This window comes from Strigops habroptila, chromosome 4 (genome assembly GCF_004027225.2).
Source record: "Strigops habroptila isolate Jane chromosome 4, bStrHab1.2.pri, whole genome shotgun sequence".
NCBI classification, from domain to species: domain Eukaryota; kingdom Metazoa; phylum Chordata; class Aves; order Psittaciformes; family Psittacidae; genus Strigops; species Strigops habroptila.
Window position 1 is genome coordinate 15,304,663 of NC_046358.1, and position 23,486 is coordinate 15,328,148.

General features: G+C 46.1%; 1 protein-coding gene across 3 annotated transcripts in view; it reads right to left on the reverse strand.

The window, feature by feature from the left end:
• Nucleotides 1-18,441: 18,441 nt before the first annotated feature.
• LOC115606182 (deubiquitinase DESI2-like) overlaps nt 18,442-23,486 on the reverse strand; it is a 57,516-nt gene continuing 52,471 nt past the window's right edge. For all 3 annotated transcript variants that reach the window (XM_030481644.1, XM_030481646.1, XM_030481645.1), the window contains one exon: nt 18,442-19,915. In XM_030481644.1, the coding sequence (XP_030337504.1) occupies nt 19,673-19,915 (243 nt within the window). In that variant the 3' untranslated portion in view covers nt 18,442-19,672. The remainder of the gene's footprint in view (nt 19,916-23,486) is intronic.

Sequence of the window (23,486 nt, forward strand, 5' to 3'; positions counted from 1 at the left end):
AGAGAGCCACGCCCCCTAACGCTCAGACCACGCCCCCTGCCCCTTTAGCCCCGCCCCTCCGGAGCGTCCCTGCAGCGCAGGCAGCGCGCTTCACCCCGGAAACACCGGTGGGAGGTGGCTACGTGTCTGCGGAAGTGGCGCTTCCGTAGCGGGGGGGTTCGAGCGGGGCGGAAGTGGCTGGAGGGTAATGGCGGCGGGAGCGGGTCCGGAGCTGGGCCGGTGCGGTCCCAAAGCCGGGCTCGTGTGGCCGCTGGCCCTGCCTGCGGCACTGACCGTCCGTCTCCGCGGCTGCCGCCTGCCCGAGCCACGGCCTGGGCGGCCCGTGCGCCAGCGAGAGCGCCGCTGCTTGCGCCGGACCGCACCGCACCGCTGGCCGTGCTGTGCTTTCTCTGCCCTTACAGCAGGCCGCCGGTGGGCCCGGGTGCTGTCACTGTGTGTTCAGAGGTTTGCGATGAGTTCGGTCTGGGACATGCGGGTGAGCAGCGGTAGTCCGATGAGGTGTATGCATTGTCCTGAGTGTTCGTAACGCGGCCTCCAGCGGGCACCATCCCCTCAAGTTGCGGTGTAGCAGCGGGAGTGTTCCTGGCAAAGCTCACTTACATACTGGTGCGTTTTGCCCATGTTTTCTGCAGTAAACCTAACAGGAAAAATGCACAGGCTGACAGCTTCCTGCTACCCTGGACTATGAAAAACACATATTCCACCATAATCTAGGAATAACTTTTCTTGTATAATCCCTAAAATACGCAAATCTCTGGTTTACTAGACATAGTAAAACAGATAGTCCACTGGCAACAGCATTGTGTAAGTAGAGAATGCTGCTGAACTAAATACTGAATCGGCTCCTTGTTGATTGTTTTGCTATTTTTAGTGCTGCTGCCTATACTAAGGTTGCACATCAGCAGCTCACAGCTGCCTGGGCAAACCCTAGCAGCAACAGAGCTTTGAAGCTTTTATGTACCACATTACGTACATGTATATACAGAGTCATATATATCCAAGCTGCATTCTGAAGTGTGGAACCAGCTCCGTGAAATAGCAGAAGGTGCGGGGTTTCCTTTAAGCCATGGGTGCCGATTTTACAGCAAGCACATTATCTCCTGAACTCAGCTCCTTTGGGCTATTTCCAGATCACCTAAAGAAGAGTCATCCAAAAAAAAGTGCAGAAAACAGCTTTGTGCACAGACAGGTGCAGTCCACATTGTGAGATGCTTTACATAGTGCTTCTGGCATTGAACAGGTAAAGAAGGAGCACTTGCTACCTTAAATCATGTCAGGATTTCAGCTGATACTGCTAATCTGGCCATAGATGAAAGTGATGCTGAAATTATTCACACATCCCAATGTAATTTTAGAACACACAGATTTGCTTTCTAAATGAGCAGTGAGGAGGAGTCATCCCTGGTCCATCAGTTAATTAAAAGTAGACAAAATTCAGAGTTGGCCAATACTCCACATTGAGGACTCAATTTAAAGCATGTCTGTATATATTGTATTGATATATCATTCCATCTTTCGTGTAGGATACTGACATTTACTGAAACGTTCCCTCCCCTCCTTTCCAGAGAAGGAGCAAGGAAGAAGGGAACTCTGCAATTTAAGAGAATTAGAAGAGACAGTTGGAGGGAGGAGGACTGTCTGCTGTAGAATGGATTATCTGGCAGGACCAAGCAAATGATGGAGGAAATCTTGTGAAGCTGTTGAGCAAGGCAGGAGGCCACATGGGCCCTAGGGTTGGGGTAGTGGGGAACAAGCACATTTCTGGGAAAAACAGCCTCAGGAGATAAAAAAGAAAGTGCTTGTGGAGAAGTGCAGATGTGGGATGGGAAAACACAGACACCGAAAAAAATAAAGCTGTGATCAGGCAAACAGAAAATGGGATGTCATGAATGTTCCCTCACTCACTTCCTTCCCTGTAATGCACAGGGAATGTCAGGCTGTTTCCTCTGAGAATCCCAGAGGACATAATTTTGAAGTGTTAAGAGATTTCTGCACCTTTGCATACCTCGTGTGAAAAGCTGCGTGCTAAGACACGCTTGCAATAGCAGGTTTTCACAGAATTTAAATTAGGGCTAAGCCACCATTGAGCTTTCAGTTGGTTTGTATTTATACCAGATTGTCAGAAGAGCAGAGATTATGGGAAGTAATGAAATTCTAACAAGGGGGATTGGGCTGGAGGTTCAGGAAAGGGGAATTTAGGTTATTAGTTTAAACAGAATGGCTCCAATATGGTCAAGCTATGTCGCAGGCATTAATCCATTCAGGGATTTTGCGCTGACCGAGCTAGAGACCAAAAGGTAGGTCTGCGTTTAAGAAATAACACATTTCTGTTTCAAGAACATATTAGGGTAGGGAACATCTGCTCTTCTGGACTATTCAAATAAACTTAGCCAGTTGATGCAATGCAAAGAATAGCCACAGATCTCCTGTCCTTTATGTCCAAGAAAAGGTGGAACTACATCTTTTAAAACGTGGAAAGTTCAAACTCCCCGAGATGCGCTGTAATCACCCTTTCATCCAGTGCCGAGAGAGGTTCCCAGTGTGCCTGGGAGAGCCGTCCTAGAAGCATCACCTCTCCGACTCTGCGTGTGGTGGGTACAAGCTCCTATAAAAGTTTTAACTTGGTGTAGGCCAGATTCACCTCTGGTACAATTTGTGTCTAATTAAGCCAAGAACCTATTCAGCCTGTTATCATTTTTCTCCATAACCATCTTTTCACAGAGGACATGCCTCTGCCAACTCTCAGGCTATGATTAGGGAAGAGTCTGGATGGAACTGTTGACAGTATGTTTGCAGAGTACTAAATACCACTGAATGTGATCTGTAAATATTTACAGTTGGAGGAAGAGATTTGCTCTTTGCATAGTTTGCATGCTGGCATCTGCTAGGCTGAATAAATTACTAATAAAAATCACATTGTGAAAAAAAAATAATCCATGCTGACTCTTTTTATTATTTTATATATTAAATTTAATTTTAATTTTAAAAATATTAAATTTAATATTTTATTAAAGACATGAAACTATTTTATTGAAGACAAGGGTATGATAAGGAAATACATTCCTTGGAAATTATTTTCTCTCCAAGATTTCGATGCTGGAAGAGGCACTATTGCTTTGTGCAACTGAGGCAGCACATGCTGCAGGAGTGCAGGTTTTCCTCGTTGAGGAACCCTAGCAAGGCTGACACAAGGGACATTTTGGCTGAGGAAGTAGAGTCCTTCTCCTTCACTAGTCCTTCAGCAGGACTAGTGCCTGCAGCTAACTGTACAATGGGCAGGCAGGCTTTGTCTCCGCTAAGGGGGGTGGGAAAGGAGACAAGACATGCTTCCAGAGCATTAACTGATAAATTTTTCCTAAGGGAAAGTGAAACATACTTTGACTGTTCAATACAACCTGCCTTGTCCACACAAAGATTTCAAGCACACTTCTCCTTCTGGCATAGTTGTGGCCATATAGGAAGTCAAAGGGAGAAAGATCAGAAGTGCCATGCCAGGGATATAGCTAAATTCTTATGAGAGCTAGTGTTGACCTCGTTTCTGCTCTGCTGCATTTAGCTCATCCATAAGGATTTCTGACTCACACCAGAATGCTCTGCAGTGGCTGCTTCCCCTTTTGAAGGACAACCCAAGCTGATGTAAAGGATCTGGGGACAAGAGAGAATCCCTTCAGAAAGTAAAGTTGGAAAAACAACATAAGCAAGAATCCAAATAGTGGAAAAAGTGGGTTCCTGAGTGGGATGGCAGAGAACGAGGAACTGCCATCATTAAAAAAAAGAGAGTAGTCACCAAATCCCGTCTTTGCCTAGAGCTATGTCAGAAGGATTTTTAAGTGAGATTATGAGTGCTTAAAAATAATAACGTGGAACTTGAGCCTGTATCCTTTATGCTGAAAGCAGAGTTTGTCATGCTTGAAGAGATCAGCCACAATAAGGAATCAAGCTCAGACACTACTTTCCCAATCAAACAGGCAGCACTTTGCACCACACCTCATTTTGAGTGCAGCGTATTCAAATCAAATGCAGGGCTTCCTGCTTCAGTCCTCCTTCTCCCTTCCTCCTCACACCATAAACCAGGACCTTGATCCTATGCCAAGAACACTTGACGATTACATGCAGCTAAAGCTGGAGCTGACCAAATGCTCTGCAAATGTTGCTGTCCATTTGCTTTTTTCAGCCTGTGTGTGTGCAACAATGGATTTGCCAATGGATTTTGCATTGTTCTCTCTCTACTCGCTGCCTTAACAGTAACATCCATTGAACCATCAGCCTTCTGGCCTTAGACAGGCACAGAGGGAAGAGGCTGTAGCTATTTACGTAACTCAAAGAAACAAGGATCATTACATCAGTGCCTGGCAGTGCTGCTGTTAGCCTCCTGCCTGGTGGCATTTCTGCAAGACAGCATTCTGCCTACCACCTTGCCGCTCCAGGGTTTATAGCTTTGATATTAAAATGTGAGGTGAACGGAAACCTGCACAAATGTACTCAGCATGGAGCAGACATGATTTTGGTGTGTTGTCACACAAAACCAAAACTAGTTATTTTAAAATAAAGCCTTCTGACTGGATTCAGACAAGTTCTGAGGCATCCCTAGGTAGAAAGAGGCACTGTATTATTAAGAAGCAGTCAGAGTCTGCACTTGAAGATTTCTTTTAGAAAAGAAAAACCAATCCAAACAAATCACATAATAGTGTAAACAGTGGAAGCACTGATGGAAGAACATGGTAGCTCCTCTTATGATACAGCATGTGCACAAATGCCTACATCTTTTTAAACAGGGATCCATGCAGTGTCCACAGAAGCTGGAGGACAGCAATATGTGGTGCCATTCTCCTCGTGAGACCAGGTACAGCCAGGGCAAGAGAGGTCAGTTAACCAGTAACATACTTTCTGGTGTTTAGTTTCCTAAATAACAACCTGTTTAACATTAACTGAGCTGATTATGGATTTTTTTTCCTTTCCATGTGGGGGGCATATCCCAGCCAAGGGATTCAGAAACTTCCCCAGGGCTGGCAGGGGAAAGGGCAGCAGCAGGCAGCAGTCTGAGGGGGGAAACTCTTGGTGGCATATGAGAGTTTCCTCTCTAGCCTGCCCAGGACCCTGTAAGTTTCCCAGCCTCCACCCAGGAAACCCAAGTTCTGCCAAAAGCATCAAAGGAATGAGGTGGTGGAAGGTGATTGATTGCCTGAACACCAGTGGGGAGTTGGACTGACTGGAAGGACAAGGAAGTGCATGCTTACACCCAAGGGTGGCTTAGGGTCTGACTCCCCTTTCCAGAGCCTGCAAGGAAGCAGAGAAGGGTTAAAGCTTCTTTTCCTCACCACTTTTCCCGTTTGATTAACTTATTGCTATCCTGTCAGCCAAAATGAGTGTCTTTGATATAAACCCATCCTCATGCCATTTCAGCCACAGAGCAGCAGTCACTCTGTAAAGGCCCAAAATCAGGACTCACCCAGATCCCTTGAGGCTTTCTTTGACCTTCTTTTCTGGACTCAACCCCATCCCAGAAGCAGAGTAAGCACGTTCCATCATGCATGTGCCACACCACACTCCACAAGCACACTTAGCAGCTGCCTTCCCACCAGCATCCATTGGCAAGAAATACACCCCCCACCAGGCAGTAAAGCTGCAACACTCCGTGTGCTCCATCCAGGCTGGAGCTGAGCCTCCCCAACACACGCACACATGCACACGAACACAGGCGGGAAGGTGTACACTGGGTGCAGGTAGAAATGAGGAGCAGAGAGGATGGAGGGACTCCACAGCACCACCATCTCCTCCCACTGCATTGAGTCTCCTGCACAGCTCGGCAAAGCAGCTGCTAATAAACACCAGGCTGTCAGAGGGAACTGTATAATGTGGGAGCATGCTGGCAGGGGAGCCTCACTCATTACCCCACAAACTGTTGCACATTTCTTTGTGCATAACCTGGGATGCTTTGTACATGTCCAACCCTGGCTCTGCAACAGCTGCAAAGCAATCCGAGTTCCATACTGCAACCTGGGCTGTTTGTGATGTTCCCCAGCCCATGGCTGTCATGCCAAATATACCTCCTTTGATATGTATGCCCCCCAAAGACCACTTCCCACAAACAGTGCAGAACAACACACTGTCATAAGCTGCTGCTTGTATCCATTACCTTTCCTTCAGCTCTGGTACATCCTTCTGCCCCTTTGCTCCGTGGTGATGCCTTCAGAACTAGCAAAGTGCTTTTCAATTGACTTCAAACTGCTCTTCAAAGTACTTAGTCTTACAGCTTCACTATGATCTCTGATCATAGCAGTGTCTCTTATGCCTCTTTAAGGCTGGCAGGTGTGCACTGCCTCCATCCTTACAACTGGATCATTTAACTCTGAACCCTGATGATAATCACTTTAAAATGTCAGTTGTTTACAGGTAGCACACAGGTGCTCAAACCTAAAAAGACACTACTCTTCCCTTACCATGTAAACGCACACCTAGATAGTAAGGGGAGAAATAGAAGTGTCTCCAAATACATATATACACAAAAATACATCCCTGTCCCTAAATCATCAGTGGACAGGTATTTGCTTTCTTTGGCTGCACATGCTTTATTTTCATTAAGATGACAGGCTGATTGTGAACAAAAAACTAAAACCAAAACCAAACCCCAACACCCCCCTATTTTATCACACTGTGTTGCTGTTATAATTGTCCATTGCAGGCTGTTGTTGCACTGGTAACTGCTTTCTACACAATGCCGGCAGATTTCTTGCTACATATTAGGTTTGCAGCAATGGCCTGTGAACAAGAAATGTTGTAATTATGCTGCACAGGTAGTCAAAATGTATGTTTGTCCAAAAAGTATGCTATCCAATGTTCAGGTCACTGAGGTTAAAAAGCCATATTCATTCAAATTAAATTGGGGGGGGGGAGTGGGAGCCTTCCGTATTTATTGTTTCTAAAAGTAGCAGGACCTGCAGGACTATGTGGTTTTCCATCAAACAGACAAAACTACTCACAGCCATGGGAATGCAGTGCCCACACACACTTAGATGCTGGTAAGTTACAGACTGGTAGTCAGGAACTAATGTACTCTGTTCACAGAACAGGGAACGCTTCACCAATAGCCAGGAGTTAAAGGCTGGCCTGGCTGAGCTTTTCTGAGGCACGCTGCTGAATATTTGAGGAGGATGACACTAATTTCTCTAGTAGTAGTATTAAAAGTTAGGATGATCCTTTAACTTACTCTTTATCCACCTTGAAATTTGCTTACTTTTTCTAAACCAATTACATTGGAAATTGAGACATGAATTCCATAAACAGAAACCACACTGTCCTGGCTGCTGCTTTTGTCTTCCTCCCTGAGTCTTTATCCGTAAGTACACCCGGGTTGTTTATTTTTTCCTCTAATGCACACAGGTACTTAGGATAGAATCACAGATTGGTCTGGGTTGGAAAGGACCTTAAGACCATCTAGTTCCAACCCCCTGCCATGGGCAAGGACACCTTGCACTAGAACAGGTTGCTCCAAGCCCCATCCAACCTGGCCTTGAACACTGCCAGGGATGGGGCAGCCACAGCTTCTCTGGGCAACCTGTGCCAGTGCCTCAGCACCCTCACAGGGAAGAACTTCTTCCTTATATCTAATCTAAACTTCCCCTGTTTAAGTTTGAACCTGTTACCCCTTGTTCTACCACTACAGTCCCTAATGAAGATAATTTTATTTCATTCCTTTGACTTTATTCATTTTTTCTAACCTCGACTATTCTAAAAGTTATGCCTCACCTCTCACTTTGCACACAACTGTAACTATAACCTATCGACTCGTTTAAGTCAAATTCTTTCCATTTATTTAGATGCGCACATTACCAGACGATCACTGCCGCTGCGGTTTACGATCTGTTGAAAAGCTGAAGTCAGACAAACACATAAGCAGCGTTTTAAACCAGACCACTACACCGCGTTCCCCTCACGCCTGCCCGAGCACGGCGCAGGGCCCTTCCTGCAGCTCCCCACAAGCGTGGCAGGCGGCAGCACCGTCCCGCTCCTCCTCCGGCCAGCGGGAATCAACCGCCCGTTGTGCTGACACCAACGCGGACTATCCCCGCAGTGCGCCGGCCCGGCGCTGCCCCACAGCCCCACAGCGCCCGGCGGGTCCTGCGCCGTGCCACTGGCCCTCCGGCAGCGCCGGCACCGCGCCATGTCCGCAGCCCGCTCGCCCCGCCGGGGTGGGGCCTGGCGCCCGGCCGCGCCTCCTTCCCGGTGCCATGGCGTTCCCCGCGGTGCTCACCAGCAGAGGGACCTCCAAGGCGAGCATGCCGCCTCTCCGGAGGCTCTGATCCCGCTCCTCCCCACAGGACCCCGGGCCGGGCTCAGCGATTCCGGTGAGGCGCGGGTCTGCCGCGGCAGCGCGCCCGGGGAGCCGGGCTCGGAGCGCTGCGCTGCCGGCTGCGCGCACCAGGGCGGGTCGGGAGCGGCAGTCGGCTTGAGCAGAGCCGGGCTGTGTTTTCCTTCAGTGTTATCCCCTATCCCAACCATAGCGGACCCAAAACCACCTTTATGTCCTTCCCAAAACAAAGCTGGCTACAACGACACTAGTGGACAGTCTGTCTCTGAGATTTACAGCCGGTAGTCATTCATTCCTGCTAGTAATTAAACGTGCAATGCCATCCACTCGCAAACCTCTCAGCTGCAGCCACATGCACAGCGGTGGAGTGTGGGGAGAGGTGGCATCAGCAGGACAAGCTTGAGCAGTTCATTGAACAGAAGCAGCGAGTGCACGGACTGCCCGTGAAGCTGACGCGGCGGCGCGGTGCCCCCGCGGCGCCGGCAGAAGGACTGCCCGGCACAGCCTCGGGCACCGATAAGCAACATGTTGTGGAAAGTCCTTGCGGAAAGTTCTGGGCGGAGAAAACCCTGCGGGAGGTTCTGGGCGGAGAAACTGTGTATAAATAGGGCTTGCCCGAGATAAAATTTGTCTCAGCCTCAGCGTTCCCATTGATCTGAGTCCATGCCGTAATACGCCACAAATGGCGCCCGAAACAGGCCTTAAAGAGACAGTAATGGCTGTACCGGCGGCGTAGCTCAGCCGAACGACGGAGCTGAAAGGAAGCTCGAGGCGCACCATAATTGCCATTCTGCAGGACAGAAGGTAAGCAGCCGAGAACGCGATGGGGAACACCATCACTCAGGAGCAGAAAACCGTGCTTGATGTCCTCCAAGGCATATTGGACAAACAGGGCAAAAACTTGGACAGCACAAATTTAAAACGTCTCCTCATATGGGCTAGAGATCAGGAGCCTGCTTTAAATGCCCAAACAGTGTACGATCCTCAGTTATGGGATCGTGTTGGGGTAAAACTCTGGGACCATGCGACCCGTTCTGATAAAACTGCGGCAGAGCTCTTAGAAGCGTGGCGCACCCTTCTTGAAGCGCTAAAATCCCATGTTGGGTCGGCCTCACACAAAAGTCCCTCCAAATCCGAGCAATTGTCTATCCCTGCAGCGAATTCAGAGGCTGTCAAAATAAAAGCCTCTGCCCCTCCTGATGATCCATTTCACCCAGGGCCAGTCAATCCAGAACAAGAACCGGACTTAATTCCTCTGGACCCTCACGACCGATGGGCCGCTGTTAGGCAGAGGGCCCGAGACAGTGGGGACATTGAACTGTTGCAGGCTTTCCCTGTCACCTATCAGCGAAACCAGAACCCTCGTTGGGCACCTCTAAGCTATGAGGCCATTAAAGAAGTGCAAAAAGCAGTAAAAGCAAATGGTCTTGGTGCTCCCTTCACTATGAATTTAATTAATGGAATTGCAGATTCTTATTATCTTACACCTCATGATTGGAAGACTCTTGCTCAGTTAATAATGACCCCCATGCAATTCACAATTTTAATGTCAGAATGGCGGGCAGCTGCCACCGTATCTGCCATGGATAACTTGCAAAATCAGGGTCCACTACGTACCATTGGTGTAGACACGCTGATGGGGGAAGGACGCTGTCAGGCTCCGCCCGCACAAGCCCATATCCCTGTGGAGGGAATCTTGCAGGTTCAACAGATTGTGTTAAAAGCGATACGTAAAGTCCCTGATGCAGGCTCCCTTGAGCAATTGTTTGTTAACATTAGACAGGGAGCAAGTGAGCCCTTCAAGACTTTTTTAGATAGCCTCAGAGATGGGATCGAAAAACAAGTTGATAATCTCGCCGCTCGAGAAATCTTGTTTAAACAATTAGCCGTGGAAAATGCTAATGCCGATTGTCAAAAATATTGAAACCCCTTCAAAGCCAAAAGCTTACTATCACTGAAATGCTAAAAGCCTACCAGAATGTTGGTTCTACTTTACATAACACAGCCTTGATGGCTGAAGCCTTTGCGGCACTGAGTCTTTCACAAGGTCCGTGTTTTTCCTGTGGTAAAAGAGGACATGTGAAAAAGAATTGTCCTCGATCACGTCCAGCAGGGCAAGGAAAGGCAAAGCAGCAGCCTGGAATATGCCCCCGCTGTGGTAAGGGATGACATTATGCTAACGAATGTCGTTCCAAATTTGATAAAGACGGCCGCTCCCTGCAGCGGTCAGGAAACAAATGGCAGAGCGCGCCGGCGGGTCGCACTCAGACACAAATCAACCCTCAGAACCATGTGGCAGTGCAGGCCAGCTCTGTGCCAGCACCACTGGAAGCGTCAGAGTGGATTTGGCCACTGCCTGCACCACAGAGTTAAAAGACACTCAAGTACGAGTTGTCCCTACAAGTATAAAAGGGCCTTTAGAGAACGGTTTAAGTGCCTTGCTCATTGGCAGATCTTCTGCCACAAAACAAGGACTTTTTGTTTTACCTGGACTTATTGATGCTGATTATGAAGGGGAAATCAAAATAATGATGTGGACGCCTAGTTCCTCATGCCTTGTTCCAGCAGGCGCCAAGATTGCTCAGTTGATCTATTTTCGGGCCTGCCTCCCAAGGACTGCCACAAAGCAAAGAGGTGCCAGAGGTTCTGGCTCCACTGGAGCACCACAAATATGTTGGTCACAATCTTTGCAGCAGCAGCGACCTCTATTTCAGTGCAAAGTGAGTCATTCTCAACTTAAGGGCAGTGTCTCCCTCTGCAGAATTCTTGATAGTGGAGCGGATGTCACAGTGATGGCATCAACTGTGTGGCCTCCATTTGGCCTTTAGTTCAGCACAATGCTGCCCTGTCTGGAGTTGGCGGAGCCACAACTCCTCAGCAAAGTCGAGACTTTTTAATTATACAAGGGCCAGATGGCCGAACAGCTACCATAAAGCCTTATGTGTTGACCCTACCATCTACCCTTTGGGGGCGAGACTGTCTTGGGCAATGGAGTCTGAAACTGGAGACAGCTTTTCCCTAGGGGCTGCTGATGCGCAGCAGACTCCTGCCTTAACATGGGTAACTGATCACCCTGTTTGGGTAGATCAGTGGCCCTTTTCAAAGGAGAAGCTGCATCACCTACATGATCTCGTAAAAGAACAATTGCAGGCTGGACATATAGTTCCATCCACCAGTCCATGGAACACCCCGGTGTTTGTAATCTGGAAGAAGAGCGCAAAATGGAGATTGTTACAGGATTTATGACATACCAGTGAAGTAATCAAGCCTATGGGAGCGTTGCAGCCTGGACTCCCTTCACCTACCGTGTTGCCTAAAAACTGGACGTTAATTGTTGTAGACTTAAAAGACTGTTTTTTCACTATACCTTTACATCCCAAAGATGCACCTCGATTTGCCTTTTCAGTGCCCTCCATCAATGCAGCAGCACCTCATGACAGATATCATTGGACCGTGCTACCCCAAGGCATGTGTAACAGCCCTACCATTTATCAATGGTATGTGGCCAAAGCCTTAGCTGGAATAAGAACAGCCCATACTCAGTCGTTGATCTATCATTGTATGGACGATATTCTTATTGCTTCTAAGGAAAAAACAGAGGCTGATAAAATCTTAACAGATGTCACTACAGCTGTAACCACAGCTGGATTATGTATAGCACAAGAAAAAGTTCAGAGACTTGCACCTTGGCAATATCTTGGATGGAAAATTCAAGATGAAACTATTGTGCCTCAGAAAGTCAAGCTTGCACCTCATATAAACACTCTTAACAACCTCCAAAAATTATTAGGTGTAGTCAGTTGGCTCCGCCCATTGTTAGGCATCATGACAGAAGAACTACATTCGTTGTTCTGTCTGCTGAAGGATGATCTGGATTTGACATCATCCAGGCAACTCACTCCATCAGTGAAACTCACCCTTGAACGAATCTCTACAGCAATCATGAAACGACGAGCTCAGCACATAAAGGACAAACTGTCTATTTACCTTTATGTTTTATTTTCAACATTTCAACCCTTTGGCCTTTTAGGGCAGTGGTCCTCGACAGATAGAGACCCATTAATTATCTTAGAGTGGATTTTTTTACCTCACCAATTCACAAAAACCGTAACAACAAGACAAGAACTTTTGACAATGGTCATTGAACGGGGCCGATCCCGCCTGATGGCCCTGATAGGTCATGAACCACAACGTATCTATTTAGCGATAACACAGCAGCAAGTGGATTGGCTCTTACAAACTAGCCAGTCTTTCCAGCTTTCCCTAGCTGTCTCTCCAGGGAGGATCGACATTCATTTTCCTCAACATCAACATTTCACGTCTTCAGGCCATATAGGTTTGGCACCGGATTTATGGTTGAGTCCCACACCTGTACCTGGAACATTGACCTTATTCACAGGTGGGTCGGGCAAAACAGGGAAATCAGTCATTACATGGAAAGATGTTCATGACCAATGGCAGAGTAGCATCAAAACAATCTCAGGTTCTCCCCAAATTGTTGAACTAACAGTGGTCGTGCGCTGTTTTCAGCTTTTTAAGCAGGCATTCAGTATAGTCACTGACCTGGCTGATGTTGCTGGCATCGTTATGCGCCTTGAAGGGTCATATTTAAAGGAGGTGACCAACCCCCACCTTTTTGCATTGCTCAGAGAACTGCAATATTTGTTGAATCATCGCAATGCTCATTATTTTGTAGTACATGTCCGGTCACACACAAGCCTACCAGGACCAATTACAGAGGGGAACAGGGTTACTGACTCACTAATGGGAGCAGTACATGTCCCAAATTTATTTCAGCAAGCTCGGATTTCTCATGAGTTTTTTCATCAAAGTGCAAATGCTTTAAGGCGAACTTTTTGCCTCACTCATGAGCGAGCCCAACAACTCATCCAGACATGCCCTGATTACCAGTTTTCTTCTCCCGTGGCTTGGGCCCCTTGGAGTTATGGCAAATGAATGTAACACATGTTGCTGAGTTTGGACAATTGAAATATATACATGTGTCAATCGATACATACTCTGCCTGCATTTTTGCGTCGGCCCATGCCGACGAAAAGGCACGAGATGTCGAACACCACTTTATGGCAGCATTTGGCACTCTAGGGGTCCCTGCTCAAGTGAAAACTGACAATGGACCTAGATATACAGCCAAAACTACCTTAGCATTTTTTCAACAATGGGGTATCAAACATATTACAGGTATCCCACACTCTCCCATGGGCCAAGCCATTATCGAACGTGCACATAGCACCCTCAAGACTATGTTAATGAAACAAAGAAGGGGGAGTAGGGGATACGCACCCTATGAACGAATACAAAAAGCTCTTTATGTTCTTAATTTTTTGAACCGCATTGAAAATGATAGGTCTCCTATAGAACGCCATTTTGGTGGCTCTCAGGATGTCAAAACAGGAAAAGCCTGTGTTAAAATTTGTGATTGTGAAACTCAAGAATGGGAAGGCCCATTCCCTTTAACAACCTGGGGACGAGGCTGTGCTTGTGTTTCCACAGATAAAGGACCTCGTTGGGTTCCTGCATGATGGGTCCATCCAGCCTTGTCCTCTGCCTCCTCATCGCAGAAGGACTGACCATGCCATGGATCCCCAACCAGCCGAAAGAAAACATCTGGGTGACATTGGCTAATGCGACCGGACAAGACACTGTGTGTCTGTCTGTTGCAACACCTATGAACCCGTTTAGCACGTGTCTGGTGGGATTGCCATTGGACAAATGGACATGTCTCAACAACACATCCATGGGAGGTGGACAACCTGTGGACACCTGGGATGCTAGATGGCGCATCGGCTGACAACCTTTTTAGAGCCTCAAGAAGTTGATTTGTTAGGATCTGTGAAAGTAGATATGTGTTTATTTTTCAATTATGCAGGGCAAAACCAATCGTTAGTTCAGAATGTTAATTCATCTTTATCTGTCTATTGAAATGAATCTGTGTGGTGTAGCTATACATCTACTAATATATCTAAATCTTCTAACACACCAGTATCACTCCCTCAAGGCATCTTTTTAATCTGAGGAGATCGGGCATGGCCTGGCATTCCGTCACATATACGAGGAGGCCCCTGTAGCCTGGGAAGACTGGCAATATTGTCTCCAAATATCTCTGTGATATTGAATCATACTAGAGCCCATCATCTCCACAGATTAAAAAGGACCACTCATGCTTTTAATTCTGACTGTTCTGATGATGTCACATTTTGGAACCCCACCAGTATAATTACAGCATCTTTTCTTACCCCAGGGGTAGCCGCTGCGCAAGCTCTGGCAGCTTTAAATAAATTAGGTTGTTGGCTAGCAAAACAAACAAATGCTACCTCTGATGCCCTTTCCGGTCTCCTCCTTGATGTAGACTCCATAAGACATGCAACCCTATAGAATCGAGCGGCCACAGATTTCCTCCTCCTTGCTTATGGTTATGGATGTGAGGATTTTGACGGCATGTGTTGTATGAACCTTTCAGATCACTCTGAATCGGTTCATCAAAGTATACAACTTCTTAAACAACTTATAGAGAAACTTCAGGTTGAGGATGATTGGAATCGTTCTTCAGGTTCATTTGCTGGATTAGGGTTGTGGACCAAAAAATTAATTTTAGTAGGAGCACTTATTAATATTTCTTAGCTTGTTAATATGTATCCCCTGTGTAATCAAACTTATACAATCTCTTATTGATCAAGCTCTTAAACAGGTGATGGTGGTGAATGTGCAAAACAAAGAAGGGGGAGATGTGGGAAGAGGTGGCATCAGCATGACAAGCTTGAGCAGTCCATTGAACAGAAGCAGCGAGACCTTGATACTGAACAAGCCCTGGGCTCAGTAGGCCAGGCTAGGCCATAGGGCTGAGTCGTGAATACCCAGACGAATCAGTGGAGTGCATGGACTGCTCATGAAGCTGACGCGGCGGTGCGTGGACTGCACGTGATAGCCTCAGGCACAGATAAGCAACGTGCTGTGGAAAGTCCCTGCGGAAAGCCCCTGGAAAACCCCAGGGGAGGTTCTGGGCGGAGAGATTGTGTATAAATAGGGCTTGCCCAAAATAAAGTTTGTCTCAGCATTCTCACTGATCTGAGTCCGTGTCTTAATACGCCATAGTGGAGCACTGACATGCTAGAGGTAAGAGCACATTCTGCAGGCATGGGATGCGTTGTTTTCTTGTATTACTATAGCTGAAGACTCTACCATGTTTAGGTAGCCTGTGGCAATAGCTGAGAGAAAGAAAGGCTTTTAAATACTTCCCGAGTCACTACAGCCTTTGCACAACCCAAATCATTGCCTGTTGGGGAGCAGAGCAGGGACAAAGTGGAACAGGGCACCAGCTGCCTCAGCTCCGTAATTTAAAACCATTTGAAAATGAAACACTGATGATAACTTGTTTTGGTTTTCTCTATTAATCACATTGAGGAATTGGTGGAGGTACTTTACTTTAAGCCACCACTTACATACAAATTAAAATGAGAAGAAAATCAAACACGTATAATGAGAGCATAAGCTAACATTATTGCAATCCAGTGGCCACTAACTTGTTCTGAGAGCCTCTCCAGGGTTGAGACAAATAAGCAGAACTGAAGAATATAGAAGCAGGAAGTGACTGCTGCTTGGGTACATCAGCAACATGAAGGCAACATGGATCTGAATTCCAGTAACACAAACCCTCAGCTGGGAGCACTGGGAGCAAGAGAATAGGTATGTGTCCATCCCCATGCTGTGCTGAGGCTAGAGTAAACTCATCACAGAGCACAGGCTCAGTGCTGGGGAACCTGCTCACCCAGGGCTTCTGAAAGCACAACTGTCCCTTTTAAAACTTTGAGAGATACAGACCTCAAATCACAGACTCAGGAAGAGGAGACCAAGAATAATGGCCTGAAATTGAGAGTTGCTATTATAGAAAGAAGTTGTGAATGCTCCATCCCTGGCAGTGTTCAAGGCCAGGTTGGACAGAGCCTTGGGCGGCATGGTCTAGTGTGAGGCATCCCTGCCCATGGCAGGGAGGTTGGAACTAGACAATCTTAAGGTCCTTTCCAACCCAACCCATTCTGTGATTCTATGATTCTATACAGATGTGCTCAGAAGAGAGGTTCTCACCTCCTTCGTCTCACCCTAACTTTCCCTACAAACAGTTTGTATTGTATTTGTATTCCGGCATTAAGGCTAAGCTCACCTTCAGTCTTACTGTCCCACATGAGAATTGTTAGGTCTGTGCTAGAGACATAACCCACAGCTGCTGATGCCCATGTGCAGAGTTGGTGCCCTCTCATTCTAACTTTCAAAAGGGCACCAAAAGTCCTGATAGTAAGAAAAAGGGTTAAGAATTTGTGCCAGTGCCATGGGGTGCTCTTGTTAATGTTCATAAACTGCTCTTTTGTTTTCATTGATAACTGTTGGTATCTAAAATTTTCCCATCGTGTCATGCTCAAAAACAGCAAGAGAAAGCAAATGTGTAACATCATACAAATATGATATAATCACATAACAACAATAATTTTGTAATAATTGGAAGTGTAAGAAAAGTGCCTAAAACAAACATGCTGTGCCAGAGATGAATGGTAAGTTAAGCTTTTAAAATGTCTTCATGTTTAATAATCTAAAATGCTGTTAAATTACAGAGGTAAAGCTATCATCAATACATATTTTATTTCCACAGTGTCCCTTTGTTCTTGTCATTGTTGGTTGGTCACTTTGAACAGAGAGGAGTGGGGAGAAATGCTTTTGAAGATTGGAATATATTCTGGTTTTGATTACAACAGAGGTTTGATGCCTCCTTGATGTGACCCCTACTACCATAAACAGACGGACAAACATAACAGTAGATGAACAAACATCTGGGGTTTATGACATTGCCAGCTTGCCCCATACATTCTTCCCAATACTTCAATTGGGATGTCCCCAAGGAGGCTGAACGTAGCTTTCTTGTCCAGGTTACCATACAGTTAGTTAAGCATTTTTTACTTTGTGAAATACTGTGAGATGGTTTTCCATGTGAAACATGCCCCTGGAGCCCTAGTTCTCTCCTAGATGTGTACATAGTGCTTTATCTGGAGCTCAGGGTGATGGCTGGCTGGCTTTTGTCACATCAGGAACTGGCCATTTCTGAATGCAGTTTCCTTGGCCTGGACAAAAGCTCTGGGGAAGCTCTTCTCACTTTCCTCCAGGGAAGGACCTAAAAAGAGATGTTAAAATTCACTGCACATAATGTGCTGCTGGCTATTGGCAGGCACCCTGGGAACTTCAGACAAATGAAGCCTGCACTGCTGGTTTAGTCAGCAATGACCATGACTTCAGGGAATAGAGAGTGCAACAGTACATTGTGTAATGTGGTTTCCGGGCAGGGGATGGAGAACAGGATGGAAATCTTATTAAATATCCCTGGACAAGCCAGGGTAATCAAGATTGGTGCTGGACTGGATACCAGGAGCTGCAGAAATGCTCACAATTCAGTATTGGCTATGAATAACCAAGGTTAATAAAGAACATGACTTTAGTTCAGTACAGAACTTGCAGCAATTTGTTCAGAGAATGAAAATGAGAGGCATATTGTAAAGGTTTTGTTGCCCAAACATGCATCACTTCAGGAGGCAGTGGTGTGAGGCCATCCTGTGAGTTATATTTCCATCCAATACATCTCTCCAAAGCCTTCTGCTTCACTAAGAGTGTGAACATGCAACAACCATTAAGCACTTTCTGTGCAGACATGATGTGCATCATAGCCAAGACCTTCAGCTCTGAAAGCACACATTTCTGTATACCTGAGCTAAAGAAACAGCTGGTTGGACTTAGCATGCTATTGCGACCAATAAAAGGAAACAACCACCCATTTTAAGGGCTTGCAGTTCTTTCTGGGTGGAGGATGGAAGTCCTGACTTGGTAGTTGCTGTTGAGAACAGCATTTCTAAAATGGCAACCCCCTTTCAACACTGTGCCTGTTTCTTTTTCATCCTCCTTTGTGTAGCCAAGGGGATTTGCAAGGGAGAGAACGGGGCCTGGATTTCCTCTTTGATTCTATCATCCATCTTGTGACTAGAACTCCTAGTGAGGTAATTGAGTGGAAGAGTTTGGGTACTTGTCCTTTCCTCCTCCTCTGCTTTCTCATCAGCTGTCAGAGTGAGCATAAATATATTCAAGGACCAGATTCTTGTCAAGAGCCAGCCTGGAAAGGCCAGTGAGGGAGCTGTGCCCATTCTCTATACCACCGAAATAGTGCACATATGGAAAGCACCATGGTGGCCCATGCATTGGAAGGGTCATCCATGCTTTCCAGATGTGCCCCTAAGTTTTCCCCTCCACCTCCAAGAAGGGAGGAGAAGGAAACAGTTGACATTCTTTGGGTTCACCGCTTATATTTTATCTTCTTGGGTTGGCTCGAAAATAGACTAGGGAAGGGTGGCTCTGGAGCCAAGTTTTAGGTCTGTGAGTGCAGGAAGAAAAGCTGAAGGAAATACCTTCCCAACAGATATTCTCTCCAACTCTGGCCCAAAGACAGCCAGCATATGTCAGCTAGAAGAGAGATTCCCCAGGGAATCGGGGGAAAAATTCTGCCTAGAATTAGGGGAACTGAGAGCGGTCTGTGCCAGAAAGCACCAATATGGTCAACAGTCATCTCTGCAAATATTTAGTAGCTGCCTCTAAGCACTAGCCCCATCTTCTTTTTGAACCCAAAGAAAAGCCATGGTAACACATTCATTTTCTAGGTTCTTATTATTTTCAAGAGCAGGACAGTCATTCGAGCTCTTAAATTTGAGTACTGAAAACTGGTGGTTGTAGAACAGCAGCACCTTTCATTTGTCCTTCACATGAGTTAGAAACCTGATAATTACAAAAGGGATGAGGCTGAGTGGAGCTTGTTGCTGGTCTAAGAGATGAGCAGGTTGAGTTCTGGCTCTGCTTCCTACACTGGGTGTGGGCAGGAGATTTGTCATAGGGGAATGGCAAGCCCAGCCAAAATAGGGAAGAGGCTGCTGGGCTCACATGGGTGGGGGAAGAGATAAAAAGATAAAACGGTTCCAGAGAAGGAACATCACAGTATGGTGCCCCCTTGCCCATAGGCATGCCTTTATGCCCGAGAGAGCCAGCAGTTCTCTGTGGATCACCAAGCATGATCAAGGGACCCTGGGAGGAGAATCCAGTTTAGTTGCCATGCTCCTCAGTTCAGCACTGGGGTTCACAGTCATTTTGCTGAGCAACTGTAGTGGCAGCCCTTGGAAGGCAGCCCTTCACCTCCATAATAGAAAGGGTCTTCCCACTCCTATATTGTCCATTGAAGAAGAGAGAAACCAAGGTGTGCAAAAGGGTATGAGAAAGAAATAGTACAAGAGAAAGGAGGGTGTTATTTGAGGGCATACTGGGCACAGTTTAGACCCGGGTATGTCTACAGGTTCTCGATGTGCCTGAGGCTGAGGGGGCTGTGGAGGTGGAGGGGGACTCCTCATCCGTTGTGTCCCCCTGCTCCTCCTTATGGAGGCCGAGGCTGATGTGGCTCTGCAGGGCTGCTGGGGTCAGCCACTCCTTGGGGAGGCAGCTCTGGAGGAAGGGGATGCACGAGCTGAAGTAGGCCAGGCGGTTCACCCAGCGGGGGATCTCTTTCCCACATAGTATCTGTGGAGCAAACCAAAAAGGAGCATGGTTAATAGTACCACAATACATGCATAGTGGCAATGCCATCCCCATCTGCACCACTACCTCAGCAGAGTGAATTCCCTGTTGCTCAGAAGAGAGCTATTTGAAATGTAGGGAGCACCTTATGCAATCAGAAACAACTGCACATGTGCAAGTGACTACACAACTGCTCGACAAGCACAAAGAGCCCTGCTAGCCATAACCCTTGTCAGCATCATAGCAGAGAACAGGGAAAACATTCATGGCCCTCAATGGCTTTGGCCATTCTGTTCTCCAGGCAGTCCATGGGTATATGGACAGGCCTACTGGTGCTTCTCAACCAACACAGTGACACCCATTTTCCAAGCAGACCAAAAATTTTGGAAAAATATTTAGGCTGTTGCTGGCCAGACCTTGAGGATCCCAGAAGCTGAGCCTGACTAGGTGGATGGAGATGCCTGAGAAGCTGTTGTTGCTGTTCACTTTTCTTTCTTGGGCTGACACATTGGGTCAGTCAAGTTACAGTATCTAGGGGTCCTTTTCCTGTCCTAGCGCATCACCCTTTAATTTCTCCTCATATGGTATTTCCTAAATGTGGGAAAGAAAGCAACAAACAAAAATATTAGCTTCTCACTGGGGCTGTATTTCATTGTAGATTCTCCTGGCATATTTGGATTATGCTCTGCTAGCACAGATGCTGTCTTCCAAGGTCATATCATATTCAGCACAATAAGGCAACTTGCTGTGTACACCAGACCCTTTCTTCTGTAGCATTTGACCACGCATACATTCAGGTGCCAGATTTTAATAGCTGTATCTGGCTTAGGTCACATACAGAAAGTTTCCATTTTACTATTTCCCTTATCAGACACAGAAAATGCACATGGACCTGATCAACTGGGGTGCCTCAAGAGCTTGTCTTTAGTAAATATAATGTTGGAGTGGCCCCACACCAGCATACTAGAGCCTGAAGACTGTGGCAGGTACACTAGTCATAATACCCAAATTCTCCTTCCCTCCCAGCGCTGTCTCCCATGGAACAAGATAGGCAGGGACAAACTCCTCCCCACAGACCTTGTCCCACAATTTACATGAATTAGTGCTTCCAGGGTTGTCGATACTGCACCTTCTGCCAATACTAAATTCCTCTGCTCATCCTCCCACCCTCTTCCCATCTAAAACTACCCTTAATACTAATTACTGCAAAAACTAAGAGGGTGTTTGCCTGTAATCCAGTAAGGAGATTATTTGGCAAGATGTCTGTTGCTGACAAGGGAAATGCAGTACTTAAGAGGTTTCGAGAGATTTTCAAGGAGCACGTCTGGAGCAGTTGCTAGAGAACGGGCTGTGCTGCATTATAGTTCTAATGGCTGAACACCAGCTGGTTCTTCATATGTGTGTCCTGGGCAGAGCGATCTAAGCCCCATTCCATCAGTCACCTTGAGGATAATGGAATTAGCTTGGTCCAAAAGTGTGGAGTTTCCAATGAGGTGAGGAGAAGGCAGCAAATCTGTGACTGTGCTAAGCTGACTACGGAACTCACTTTATTTTGACATGCATTGTTTAAAAATCAATGTGTGAAATTGAAGACATTATCATTAGGTATCAGAGAATGAGCTGAGCCATTTAGCTGCTAAAATTACTTGCAAGCATAGACTGTTGTTGCCTAATACACCCCAAGGATTTTTATTTCACTTCTTACCAGTGCTGCATTCTACTTAACTTCAGATACAGCTATATGAATCTGTATTTTCTAAATTTTTAATGTGGGAACAATTACTTTATTAGCAATTCTTTATCTCCATCCAGATTCCTGGTTTCCATTGCTAGAGCTGTTGCCTGAACTTACAAGCAGATGACCTCTCCACCTGCATTTAAGACTGTCCTCATTCATGGAAAATTTGCTGATCCATTTGATTTTCTCACCAGACACATCTGACCATTTTCACAAGAATACTGCTGGATTTTTTAAATTGTATTCAATATGTTCTACTTGAACACTGAACCTGGGCCAAACTCAAAAAGTGCAGCACAATTGTCTCTAGGTTTTGTAGCGGTTCTCTTTCTTCCTCTCCAGGAACTTAGCAACATACTGGCTCAGTTTGGGCTCCTTGTGATGTATGCGTGCATGCAAGTTTAGTTCTCAAGCAGTCTTAAGTCTCAATAAAGGCTTCCCTCCCATATTAATAGAAAAACAAAACCAAGGTACGATTCCTCAGAAAATTAGCTGAAACAACAGATAAGAACAAGATAAAACTGCCTGAAATGGAAATACCATTTTTAAGAGTTGACTTGCTTTTCTAAGCAAATCCCATAGCAACTGAAATAGCACTTCCCAATGTGGAAGCAGCAATGCTGAGATGTATGCCTTTTGTATATGGGAGCTTCTTCTCCCAGAATGAATCAGTGAGGCAAGACAGAGCTAGAAAAAGAACAGAGATGAGTGGGCATCAGGTCATCAATCAGGAAAGAGCAGTTTGTGGAGCTTAAAGATAATGATGAAGTCAAAGCGGTTTCCCTTTCCTCAGTCATGCTTGTCCTCGCCTCTTGTCAGTGAAGACTCATTACTATTCCACAGCAAAACAGAATGCTCAACAAGAGCGAAAGGGCAATGGTGGGGAATGCTGCTAACGCTACAGCCTTCACCTAACCCTTACCATAAAGCATATTGCGCTGGAGCATCCAGCAGTACTTAGATAATGAAGAAACATTAAATAAACCTGACTGCAATGGGATTAAGCCAATGGAATTTAAATAAAACAGCACAAGCAAGACGAAGTGGGTGTTTTCCAATTGTGTATGCAGCCACAGAAAAATCTACCTACCACAGCTTTTTAGGGCAATTCTCAACTGAAAACCACACGCTGGAACAATAAACTCACAGAACCCTCTTACCACCCATTGTTTCCACCAACAGAACTCTTTTTAAGATGTTTTTAGGGTTTAGGATTTTACAGGGGTTTTTTCTTCCTTGCCAAAGTGGGATTTTCTCTTTTGAAGGGAGTAAACTTCTCTGTGATGGGTCATGTACTTGTTCTGTCAGGGTTAATAAATAATAAACTGTTATGGGTCAGAAATGCTGGTCCTGACCATTATACCAAATTGTCCTGCTACCATCCCTTCAGGAAACTTAACGTATCTGTCGTGGAGCCTGAGCTTGACATTGGACAAGAAAATAGCTGAGTCTTTTGATATGTAACTGACCAGAGAGGAACTTCAAAGGAACAGTCACAGAAGGGCTAAGCCTATACCAGATACAAGCCTGAGATATAAGCTTAGCAGCTAGTCACAGTTTATCTGAGGCATAAGAGTGGGATGGGAAACCCTTTGGAGTACATACTGGCAGCAATGCCTGGAACACCTCAGCCCACGTAGGGCTTCTCTAACCTTTGCAGACCTCCTGTGAACAGTGTCCAACTATCATTGATGAGCATAGCACTTCACCTTTTCTTCACTGTCAGGTCCCTGAAGGCATGGTTATTCTCAACTCACAAAGGCAGCCAGTGCCTGTCACAGACTGAAATCCAGCGCTTGGGATAGCAAGCACAGCTTTTTATTGCCCACCAAGAAA